Consider the following 12,807-nt stretch of genomic DNA (forward strand, 5'->3'; position numbering starts at 1 on the left):
TTTTTCGTTGATAATTCAATAGTTTCAAAGCTCGTAAACTAATTAAATAACGCAAATCCTGACTGCTACGATTACGAGTTTACGCACTACCATCGTCAATACAGAATTTCTTCGAAATAATAAATAAAATAGGAAAAAACGTATTATGTAAATAAACGCGATGCGTAATTCAAAAAAAAAAAAAAAAAAAAACAGGATGAAAAAAGATAGCCGAATATGTTCTCTAGGTAAGATAAATTTTTTGTCAACCGCGCGCGACGTGGAAAAACTGGCAACGTCGCGCAACGCGCAACAAGTCGCTCCTGTCAAGGCGGAAGGGAATTGTTACTCGATGACGCACCTCTTCGTTCTTTATAGTGGCCAGGGTGTTTACATATTCCTTGAACCGATTCCTCGCCTCGACTGTAACGTAAATTTGTGCACTGTTCACTCTCTGCCGATTAAATTTCACGCTGGGTGTGACGAGCGTTAACGTTCGTCCCGTGTTTACACACAGTACATCGTGCAACTACGGGGTCACACCTTGCGAAAGTAAGACAGTTAGCCGGCCACCTCGTGCAGGGAATTTCGAACGTACCTCGTGTTTCCGGATCCGTAAGGAACTTCTTGAAGTGCTTTACCACGTCGTGATTACGAGCTGTACCGCCGTTTTCCAATAAATATTTGCGAATCTCCTCGAGAGACAGTTCACTGGGCGTCGCCATCTTGTCACTACTGGCTGGTACAGCAGCGCCTCTACCGCCTCTGCTCACCGCGCTGTCGATAACAACAAACTCTGTTTCGCACGGAGCGTGTACACACGACCGTTCCCTTCGAAAGTAGCTCACTGGTCCCCACTAGTGAGAGGTAAAAAGCCGAATAGCGATAGAATAAATTAATTTTACGCGCGTAATTTTACGTCTTACCGGGCGTGTTTAATTTCAGTGTGATAAGAGATAAAGTAGAGCCAAACGAAGCCTATCTAGTTCGAAATTGATGCCCGTAACCGGTTTCAAGGCGAGTGTGCAAATTACGATCCGGTGCTCTCTGTGTAATGAATACAGAGAGTGGCGTAAAAGTACACCTGGACTCTTTTAAACGGACATAGCTGTCATAAATAATTTGTTTACGTTTTGAAATAGCTACCTGTGGTACGTTTTATTATATATTAACACGTTGTAACGCGTTAATATTACAGGGATCTTTCTACCACTTTGTAAACAGTGGGAACAAGCGAATGACGTCTAATTACTATTTGACGATGCAAATGGATATTACGTATGCGTGAAAATGCATACAGAAACGCACCGTGTAATTTCTTTCTTTTATAATGTACTAACGAGCTGTAATCATATTGCGGTGAAAAAAAAAAATTGTTAACATCATTAGTAACGAATGCAATCGTTACGAGCTCATGCATAACGCATAATACCCAGTCAATTTAATTGCGTTATAATTGTGTAGGACGCCGCGGAATATGTAACGCGTGATCCCAGCTGTTAGCTCGCGTCCCACGTAGCCGTGGCGCGCGTAAAAAAAAAGGCTGGCGGTCACGCGAAAACCGATTTTTCACTTGGCCGCCGAATCTATTAACCGTGCCACGATGGCGCTGGCTATATTCGATTCTCCGCGGGCAAATAGACGATTCGTAAAACCTTTTAGCAGCCCGGCGCGGCGTTATATTCCGTGGACGCGAACGTCGAACCCGTCGCGTGAACTAAATAATGCGAGTTACCGTGCGCATGGGAACTTTTTTAAATACCAAACATCGACCGCTTCCATGCGAATCAACGATCAACGATGATCGATAGTGTGATTGATTTTAGTTATTTGCTGCGTCGTCTGGCCAGTTAACGAGAGTTCGCCCCGACAACAATCCGAAGCGTGTAGTTTCGAATTCATATCGCACTTTATTGATTTATTAGACGACGTACTAAGTGCTGGTACAGCGGTTGCGTCGAGCAGTGTGTGTGTTAGCAATTATCCAGGGGTGCCGTTCAGACCCACCACTTTAGACCCCGGTTAAGATTACACGTTCCCGATGTCCACACCTATTAGTCGACATAAGGAAAAAAAAAGAAAAAAAAATGAACGGTCTTACGCGTTGTTGCCACAAGAAATTTTACTATCCGCGAGCACGTTATGTAATTTGCAACAAGATCGAGTGTTCGAGTAACCCCGTGTAACGTTGATTTAATCGTCGCAGGATATGGACGTGACGTGTGGATACGTGAACCGACGAAAGTGGGTTCGCGATTAGCATAATACGTACAGTCTTTAACAAGATTATCTGCGAAATCATCAAATTATAACGAGGACGGTTCTTCGTAACAATGTTTTATAATGAAGAGAGAATAGCCTTACTAATAGCTGCTCGTGTGCAAAAATACGCGTGAACGCGCTAGCCACGAACGGCGAAGGGAGGAGCGCGACGAGGGCCGAGTATATGCGTGCAGCACGCACAAGCACGCACAAGCATGCGTGTCCACGGACAAGAAACGTCGCGGTGCCTTTATAATTAAACCCCTTATATCGGCGATATTCCAATGAAAAGTTACGAGTAACGATCGAGCTCGACCCGGTTTAAAGAGTCCACGGCGATCGAACGATTTTGCTGGTGAAATAGCCTCTCGACGCGGCTATTCAACAGTCACCGTTATACAATTCACAGCGAGTGACCCATAAAGCTGTTGAAAACAACCGCGGACGCGCGCGTTAAGCGTATTTTGTAACACCAATTACGAGGGTCGTCACGATCAGAGATCGGGGTCGATTAAAATAATTACAACCGCGCGCGAGTAGGATGGCGGAGTGCGCGTCTCCCGCGGGACAAACGGCAGCAAAAATCGTATGCGAAACGCAAATAACATCTATCTATCCATCTCGGTGTAGATCAGATGGTAATCGCGTTGACCGGTACGGTAGCCAACACGCGGCCGTGTTCCCTGATACAATTCTAAACCCCCGCGGGATTGATGCACGAGATTGGCCGTGGTATTTCCGCGAACAAAATGTGCGCGCACCCAAGAGGTCGTGCGGGTTCCGAGGCGGTTGCAGCGAAGAAGAACGAGCGGCCGGTGAACGAGGACAAAGGAATCGCGTCGACGCCCCGTGGCCCCGTAGGTGCACATCCACGATATCATCTACCCGTGTTCCCTCTGCGTTATGCTTATGCTCGTGCATACGTAAAAGATGCGCGAGCCTGCAGCCGCTGCAGCGCTTTATCCCGTCCGGTGCAAACTGCGAAAGGAGCCTCGTGTGATCTACCGCTCCGTGATATGTCGCCGCTGGGATTCCCGACGAGAACCGCGAGCTTCTTTTCACTCCGCAACCACCCTCGCTAACCCCTCCGTTTCTTCTCGCGCGATTTTAATTAATTCCTGGACAATGCAACCGAGAGTCACCTTTTTATTCCATCCGCGCTCGTCCCAGCGTGTACAAGAATTCATTACGTAATGTATGGTTTCCGGCAGTCTCTTGCGCCGTCGAGCAACCAGAAATGTTGCTCGGGCGCAACCACTCGCGCTTCTATCCGGCCAGGGTGTATCCGTGGTGATCGCAACGTTTCCGGCTTTCGCGAACGACTTCATTCGACTCGTTACCATTTTTCCCCCGTTTCCCCATCGTCTACGCCGATTATTCATCTTGTTAATTCCCGTTCCAGAACAATAGCCATTCGAAGTACACGCGGAATCATGGTACAAGAACAGATTACAGTAGCTTCGTTCGGCCTCGTTCTATCCTGAATGAAGGTACATTCCGTACACCAGTATTTCCATGCAACGAAACTGAATCACGGAACAGATCGGTAGGTGTTATGTAGGCACGGTTGTTATGCCCGATCGATCTTTTCGTATAACCGAACCTACCGGTAGAAGAACAGCCGCGATACGGGCTACGTTATCCGCTTTTAACTTCTGTTTCGAGCGGAATCCTTTTCCTGTTGTGGTTTACCGGAATGCGAGGATTCCGTATCGCAGCGGAGGAAGCTAGGTTTTTGCGGAAGAATTCTTGCGGAAAGTCCCGTGTACACGCGTTTATACGTACAAACGTGCAGAGAGAAATAGGTAGGGAGAAAAAAGGCGTTTAGATCATGCCGTCTGATCCACGGATGGCAACGCAACGACGACGTGTAACAGTAAATTCGACCTGAACTCGATGACGGACTTTGCGCACTCTATCGTTTCACCCATATAAAGGGTCGCGATGGTACCGCGTACCCGCCATGCGACAAAAGCGACTCATATATTCGTCCATAATTGGAGCGGTTGCGCACAGGCATCGGCATTCGCCAAGATATAAAACGTCCTGTATAAAGAGCGTACTTTGGTGGGTTTCTTGCGCGACTTTTTTGCGTCCCATCCCTTTGGTGGTCTCGTTAGAAGGTCGGTGGGAGGTCCGCGGGAAAAACGTCGATGACAGACAACGAAGTCCGTGCGTATCTAGTCCACCTCGTCGATTCGACTACCTAAAAACCGTCCTGCAACAGGCGGGGAGGAAAGAAAAAAAAAAAGGAAAAAGGTAAAGAAGAACAGGGGAGGCCTTCGCTCGAACGTCACGCGCGTCGAGGTCGATTCCGCGCAATTACGGTATTATACGGCGCATTATACGTGCATTAAGGTCCCTCAATCAGTTTTGATACAGTTATCGCGATTAACGTGCACAGCTAACGAGTCCGCAACTCCACGTCCAAGGAATAAATTTCGTTCGAAGCATGAAGATATACGCGTAGCACGCTAAAATACGGTATAATGCGCGGCCGAGCTTCCTTTCGGTGGCTACGTATACCGCACCGCAGCGAACGTAAAACGTTTCGTTGAACAGAGTTATGGGCTCTAATGAGTCGAGGGGTTAAAAGCGCGAGTCCCGATCCTCACGGCGAAAGAAGAGAGCCAAGACCCTATCGGATCGTTCAATCTATCCTGACTACCGTTTACCATGGCGCGTCGTTTAAAGTGGCCACAGGTGCTCGCCCGTATATACGCTCGTTCCACGTAGCAAAAGAAAAAAAGAGGGAAAGAAACGAGTAGAGAGAAGAAAAAAAGAGAGGAAAGGACGAATGTAAGGACTGGTAGAGCCAGGGGACGGCCGCGAGCACGAGTACTGTATGTTTGGCTTTCTCATAGTTTTAGTACTCGGTACGGATGATTTTTAGTACTCGATCACCGCGCGGCTTCAGTTTGTCGGCGCGGAGACAGTTCGGACTTCAAAGATTCGCGATCGAGCACTTGGCTCTATCTATACAGGCATTACATATTATCGTGGCTGGTATCCAACCGAAGCGCGCGTGTCCCCTTCGTTGACGTCGTAAAGCGGCTTTCCGTGCATACAAAGTCGAGGGCTTGACCAACACTCTACAGGGTCGCTGTGCCGTTGGTGGCTAGAGGTCCATGAAAAGAGCAAAGTATACGTTGGCGCGGCTAATAGCTCATCATCTTTTTTGTTTCGCCGATATACACGCACCGCGGAAATTGACCAGCTGGTCCGTTTGACCAAACGTTTCGCAAGAAACATTCGACTCGCAATTTTAGCCCTTCCTCATTTAGCGACACCTTATTTCCCAATGTTGTTGCAGCAACAGCTCGTGTCGAATATGTTGTAGACACGTAGCGATAAATATTTATTTAAAATAATATTTTCCTGTTCTTTGTCGTTAACACGCATAAATTGGTTTAGCATTTCTACGATAATTCTGTATTTATAAGCATCAGCACGATCTATAATCGTGGTATCAATTTTTTTGCTCATTTTTTCATTGACTAATGCAGCGTTCGATTAGGACTATCCGAGATACAAGCGTCGTACGAATTTTCCAAAGTCATAAATAATAAAACATGATTCATACGAGGCGTTTTCGATGCGGGAGCAATTGCGTTTATCGATGCGCCGACGTGCAACGAGAATGTCGCAGTCGCGTACGATCAATCTTTGACGTCGATGTGGCAGCTCGTGCTATTTCAGAGTGTGCGCGCGCGATAATAACGGCTGCCAAGTGGTGACTATTAGTAGCGTTTGAAGCCGGGTACGCCAGCCGACGTGAACGACAGGGGTGAATCAAAACGCACCCTATCAATAGGCAGAAATTAAAAAAAAAAAATAAAAATAAAACGACACGATATCTCTGTGCGCTGAACATCAGAATATACCCACACTATCCATTGCTTGTCGTAAGGGGCGACCAAAAGGGGGAAGAAAGGGTTAACGAAATTGTAGAAAAGGGCAACAAGATCTAGTTAAGACACAGAATTATGTATCCAAAGATATTAAATGGAGAAAGTGTGCAAAGAGATTGCAGGGAGTGAGCATGTAATGTGAAAAGTATGAAAGAGGGAAAAAATGCATATAGAAAAAATATTGTTTTTTCTAAAAATTATGTTCCTCCAAACGTTATTTACTGGCATTAAAAAATCTAGTAGGAAATATTAAACGTAAACGGTGCGAGAAGGGCTAGCTGAACGCACGTCGAAGTAAATCGGCAGTGGAGGGCTACGTACGTGGAAGAGGGCCGAAAGTACTATTAACGATTCGTGTTGCTGTCAGTAACGACGCATTAACGCATTCATATCGCTTTCCAACCCCTTCGTTCGACTCGCTGCCCGATGTCCATGCGTTCGTTCTCCCGATGCTCTCTCGATGCTCTCTCGATGCCCTCGTCGCAATCGACGCGACGCGCAGACAACGCATTTAAATCTATGTCAGAACGCAAGCTCGCGAAAATTCTGTCCGACATTTTCCAGGTACGAACGCGGCTACCGAGCTGCGCGCGGCTAGTTAAGTGCACGGATGGCAAAAAAGTGTGTCACTAAATATAGGGGTCCGTTAACGTACGCTAGCTGCCATTACGCCCGAGGTGCAACACGCACTTCCGAGCCGCGCGTGCACCTCTCGCGTGTCACTCTTCTCGACTATTTTGCAATTTGTCGTGCGGACTAACTGCGACCGTTGGAAGAAACCGCGGGGAAAAAGTTCGCGGGCAAAAAGTCGCCGGTGACAGCGTGTAATAACGCGACTGGCGGGCTTGTAATTTGTATTTAACGACTCTCGCGGCAGTATGCATGCGAAATGAACAGCGAAGAACCAAGAGACGTAATGCGGATAGATACAATTAACTTTTAACCCCTGCACGCGTTACGAAACCGGACACGGAATGATCCTTGGTGAATCTTACCTGGATGCAGCGAGGAAATCCGCGCAGGGGGACGTTTTCGAGGACAAAACATTCAATTTAGCGTTGCGTTACGTAACTTGACAACGACATTACAGCTACCAATCCAATTTTGTAAATAGCAACGACAATGTTTTGATTCACATCGAAGAAAAGAGCAATTACCTACCGCTCATATTCCATAACCGTCGCCAATCTGTTTAGAATTTCTAATTTGCTAAAATTTTCGCTGTTCATTACCTCATCCACTCAAACAGCGTATGCGTAAATGATTACCGTCTACTGGTCATAAATCATAACTTTGCACGTTTTCTTTTCTCGCCGCTGGATAAGTATTCGCGTAAAAGGAAGAACGGAGCGTTAGTGTCTGAAAAAGATTTAAACTTATTAGAAATCCAAGTCGCGAACAATCGCGACAATCGAACAAAACGTTGCCTCCCAATTATCGAAGCAGACGCAGGATCGTCAACTGTTTTTAACGCTTACCGGTGCAACTGTAAATCTAATTTTGACAATAGTTGTCGAGTTGGTAACAGTGACTGGTTACGTAACCGCGGCCATTTGCGCGCGTAAACGTGAAAACTCGAGCAACATGCATTCTGACATTTACAAATGTTTACAGATCGAGCGAATCCGCGAAGAAGGGAACGCGCGACGAGCGAAGAGCCACGCACTCGCGACATTTCTCCATGGCGTGTGGTTCGAAGGAACGACCGGATCGCCGGGAGGACGGGGCACCCACCGTTCGCAAAGATCGCGCAGGAGGGTTCGCGGTCTTCGAGCGAATCCGCCATACCGCCCACGTCGTCGTCGATTATCGGAAGGTGTACGCGAAAGGTACGGTCCACGGTCCGATCCGCGTGGATAGCGATCGTTTATCGGCGCCAATGGCCCTCTTGTCGACAGATCGATTCGAGGAAATGGAGAATTGCGGTAATTGCGATAAGTAATGCGATACGCGTTCGCGAGGTTGGACGATCCCGCGGCAGGGATAGGTGTTAATCCCCGATGGGAGGATTTACAACGCGCCTCGATATGTATCTCGCGCGTTCGTCGGTCCGATCTACCGACGTGAATGATAAATCGGAAACAATTCGCATCCTCGACCCTGTACAGCTATGCGCATCCTGGCAAAGACACAGTACGGGAGCATCGTTTCTGGTAAACGCGCGGAGAAAGATATTCGTTCGCGCCGGCTAGAGGAGTATGAGTAAGAGGAATATATAAAAAAGTAAAATAAGTGAAATGGTAATAATTAGCGAGGGCAGGGATCAGAAATGTTGCGATACAGTAGTCGGTAGGCGGTATGGCCTACCAACAGGCGCATACAGGTATACGCAAGCTCTTTGTCGGACGGAGGTGGAGTACGGGTTATATTGGCGCCACCTCCTGCACGGTTAAGCGAGCGACTAGGGCAGACTTACGCCTTACGGGTCTCTCTCTCTAACCCCACCCTCCTGTCTCTCGCCCGCGCATTCCCTCTCGTTCTCCCGTTCACCGGACCCGTATCTCCGTCGCGGCCCCGGTTCTCCCTCGCTGCCTTCACCACCCGACACCTCTCGCTCGCACGCCCGCTCGTTCGCCACTCTTCGCTCTGCGCTCCGCTCCGTTCCGTTCCGTTCTGTTCTGTTCCGTTCTGTTCCGTGCTCCGCTCGGCTCTTCCCTCCACCTCTCTTTCGCTCGCACGCCCGCTCGGTCTCGTCGTTCTGCCCTCTCGTCCCTCTCCGCTGATGCTGCTGCAACTCCGGCTCGGCTAACCCAACCTAACCCGCGGGCCAACTTCATTCCACGCCGACTGACCACCACCGACGGCCGTCGTCGTCCTCGACGCCGTCGTCGTCGTCATAGAACGCGGGTCACGCGACACGCCGTGTCGACGTTCGTACCGTGTGTTCGTGCGTTCTCCGTTCGCCGACGTTTCTTCCCTCTTTCGTCTCATTTGTTTTTTTTTTGCCCCCTTTCCGTTCGCCTCGCGGCGTCGGCTACGTGCCCTCTGTACCCAACGTTCGATCACGAGTGCCGGTTCCCGAGTGACGGGGTTCCAGGGACACCCGGGCTGTTCCACCGTCGTCGCGCGGGAGGAAGAGGGAGGCCCGAGGGGGGAGGAGAAAGATAGAAATAGAGTGACCAAGTGCCAGTTTAGATAGTTTCCGGTTTTTCCATAGGGAATCGTCGAGATATCTGGGAACCGGACAGCCGGGCCAAGGAGAAACGGATTGATCTGATTTCGTGGTGTTCCCGTTTCCTCGTTCCCGTCGCGGCCGTTTCGATAGGAAGGAGAAGGAGGAGGCTGAGAGCGGGACGATCATGGACATATCGGAAGATTGCTGGGAGCACGTGGGACTGCTTCAGGACGTCTCCGGCTCGGAACCACCCCCGCCGCCGCCCGCTCCGGACTTCCTAATTCAGCAACAGGAGGTGAGCAGCCAATTTTCTTTCTACACCGGCCGCGCGACGTTACTCGAGGGATATCGGGCCCGTCTCGCTCGATCGGGCCCGCGGTCGGACCAGGGAAAAAAGGGCGGGAGATCGGGACCGACGCGCGTTGCCGTTTTTCTGCGACGACCGGCGTACGCGCTTTCGCTTCGAGCTGAAAGAGAAATCACGTGCCAACGTACGCCCGGCTTTCGAACTCGATGAACGTTGCCTCGGTAATTTTTCTTTAACATTCGATCGACGAAAATCGGAACGGTCACAATTTGTTGCAATAATGAAGAGCGATCTGGAACGTGCTCTGATAAGTGCGCAGGAAATTTACTTTCTACTCATCATATAGTTGATATAGAGCGGATGAATCACCGTTGTTCGAATAATTAGGTACGCACGCGACTGTACACGTCGGTAGCAACCGATCGGTTCGTATGGTTTACACTTTCGTGCTATTATCCGGTGATATACAGTCGTGTACGTTTTAACGCGATTTCCCGCGAAAACATAGTATTTAAACTTAACCAGAGGGCACGTCCATTCAGGAAAGGTGTATTTAAAATAATCCACGCGACGCACAGGTGGGCCCCACTGTCACGCGTTATGATAATAACGTAGCGAGCTGGTCTTGTTTCATAAAACGTTGCAACTAGTAGCAAACGTAGCTAATGCGTAAAGGGAATAATAAATAGGCGAATTGTGTATCTAGAGCAAATAGATATAATCGTTGGAATCGGTGACAAAAGTCGCGTAAATCAACGTAGGTGACAACCAGCGGGACTATTTGCGCAGCACGATGATGCAAGACATCGCATATTGATTAGCTACGGCTTTACCGCCGTATGGTTCCAATTATTTCTCGATAAGGGGTTACTGCGTGAAAAAAGCTTTAATTTATAATAAACCCGAACGTGTGCCCTTCGTTTACGTGTATCTGTACACCAGCGAAATCGATTCACAAACTTTACTCGCAAAAAGCTTTCGAATATTTCTATTCCAGGAAACAATATTTTATATAACAGTTTCATTTCATACAGGAAGTACGATTATCGGTATGATATCGAATCTCTGTTAGCCTCTAATTGACACATTACGAACCAAAACCGTCACGCGGTGCATCCGATCGCTGGTTTCGATGGCAATCGACGTGTTGCATGTTTTTCCTCGAGCAATCTCTCTCCCCTCTCATCCAACGACATCGAATCAGTTTTATCGAATTAATTAGACGATATTCCCGGTAATTTATCTCCGTGATTTGTCTTAATTATTGTCGCGGGCAAAGGTTCCCCCCCCCCCCCCCCCCCCCCCCCCCGTACGGTTTTCAGTGGCACGACGATTCGACTCGATCGAGAAGTAGTCTCGCCGCGCGTTAGCCAGACCGTCGTGGTTCGTTATTAATTCGTCTTTCGAAGCGCGGTACGTGACACGGGTGCTGATCGTCAGCGGGATGCGCCGAAATCGGAACGGGAAAGGCAGCTGTCCGCTGCCGTTCGTTCCCGTGGTTTCACTGTTTGCTTAACCTAACCCAATCTAACCGGCAATCGGCCGTTCGATTCGGAGCGAAAAATTTAGATGTCGTTATGGCTCGTTGGCTCGGTGGCTGCTCCGCGTTGGGTCGAACGTAGGAGACGACGGGCTCGCGTACGGCCGACGAGAAGGGTTAAAAGAGAGAAAGGGAGAGAGAGGAAAGTGGAGAACGGAAGGGGCGAGAGTGGGCGCCCATTCTGTTTCAATTTCGTGGGTCCCACGTAACGAGCTCTCGCGGTGGAACAGCATGGGTCCATAGGGCGTTGGTTACGGTGCCCTGTAATCATGCCCGGGAATTATAGGCATTTAGCCGGGCATGAATGAGCGGATAGGAATGTTTAAGAAGATATCGGTGGCATCGGTGCCGTCAGAGGCGCGTGCAGCATCGGCCTGTTGCCCTCGCCTCGTCTCGGGGCCTCCTCTCTTTTCCTTGCTCGATACCACGCCGCCAATTTCTAGAGGCACCTGCAGCTGCGATACGTGGCTCGATCCGATCGTGAGCGCAGATTCACCGTCGACGCGTGTATTCCTTATATTCGGGTGTACCTGTGCCTGCACACGAGCAAATTCCGGGACACGAGAACTATGTATCGGTCCGGTTAATCCTTCCCTCGCGGACGGGCGACGGTAATAACCGCGGCAACACAAGCTCCAATCAGCTGTCCGTTTCTTTGCACGGTCGCGCGCAAGTGCGCCCCGACACACACACACGCCTCGCGCATTATTATAATGAACGATTCTACGTACGCGTACTTACCAGTATGGATACACGCTGATTGCGTACGCTCGATCGCGCGGGATTCGTGTTGCTGCTGTTATTATTTCCCCGGCTGGGTGCGGGTCGGAATACACTCAGGGTATACCTTACCTGTCGTAAGAGGCGAGTAGAAGGGCGCGTCGTGGATGCTGAAGTAGTAAATTGCTTCCTTAGCGTACGCGGGGAATTATAAACAACCGATCGAACGTGTGCTCGCGAGCGAGTCTCCCTGGTTCGAAGCGTATCCTGCTCCCGGCGATTTTAATGCTCGCCTCGAGAGATTAAAACATTAAACGCTGCTACTCGTGTCTGGTCGGGAGGGGTTGGGGGGGGGGGGGGGGGATGGATGCGACTTGCAAATTGGAAAAATCGTATTCGACGTAACGTCGCCGGGATGTTGCACAACCGGCGTTATTACGGTGCAAATTGCGGCCAGATGCCGGGTGGAATACTAAAATCAAGGTCTCCTCGATCAACCCGTTCGAGCCGCGGTAAATAACGGGGCCCAATTAAAACGTCCCCTCGTATTTCTTTAATTTAACCAGAGACAAATACGCGCCGCGGTATCGTTCCAGCTGCGCGGTGAAAAATGTCCGCGCGCTGAAACGCGGCAGCTTTTTTCGATCGAAAAAAAGTCAGCACCTGCGGGTCGGAATAGTTTCGCTCGCTCGCGAGGCCGGCATGAGGCCCTTGGCTCTGGCGCGTCTCTCGCGCGCGCGCGACGCGCTCACGTATGAGTTTCCCACGGCGGGCCAGGATGGGCCCGTGTGGGAATATCGTGTGGGGCTTATTACTCGCGCATAGGTAACACGTTCGATCCGAGGATCGGCCGCACCATTTTCGTATTCCTTCCTCGTATGTGTTTTCTCCTCGCCTCTCTCCTTTTTTGTCGCCTTGTCCCGCTTTTTTCTTACTCCCTCGTCTGCCATCGCGCGACCGTTTTTCTCCCCGC

General features: G+C 49.6%; 3 protein-coding genes across 3 annotated transcripts in view; 1 reads left to right on the forward strand and 2 right to left on the reverse strand.

Moving 5' to 3' along the window:
* The window catches only part of Sowah (ankyrin repeat domain family member sosondowah), a 102,023-nt gene extending 101,284 nt beyond the window's left edge, over positions 1 to 739 (reverse strand). The window contains exons 1-2 of the mRNA XM_076904788.1: positions 578 to 739; positions 341 to 402 (exon numbers count right to left, since the gene is read on the reverse strand). Coding sequence (XP_076760903.1) covers positions 341 to 402; positions 578 to 704 — 189 coding nt within the window. The 5' untranslated portion in view covers positions 705 to 739. The remainder of the gene's footprint in view (positions 1 to 340; positions 403 to 577) is intronic.
* The window catches only part of LOC143429091 (uncharacterized), a 324,872-nt gene that overhangs the window by 113,869 nt on the left and 198,196 nt on the right, over positions 1 to 12,807 (reverse strand). The window lies entirely within an intron of this gene.
* LOC143429075 (homeobox protein araucan) overlaps positions 9,186 to 12,807 on the forward strand; it is an 84,464-nt gene continuing 80,842 nt past the window's right edge. The window contains exon 1 of the mRNA XM_076904471.1: positions 9,186 to 9,562. Coding sequence (XP_076760586.1) covers positions 9,452 to 9,562 — 111 coding nt within the window. The 5' untranslated portion in view covers positions 9,186 to 9,451. The remainder of the gene's footprint in view (positions 9,563 to 12,807) is intronic.

This window comes from Xylocopa sonorina, chromosome 11 (genome assembly GCF_050948175.1).
Source record: "Xylocopa sonorina isolate GNS202 chromosome 11, iyXylSono1_principal, whole genome shotgun sequence".
Lineage (NCBI taxonomy): Eukaryota > Metazoa > Arthropoda > Insecta > Hymenoptera > Apidae > Xylocopa > Xylocopa sonorina.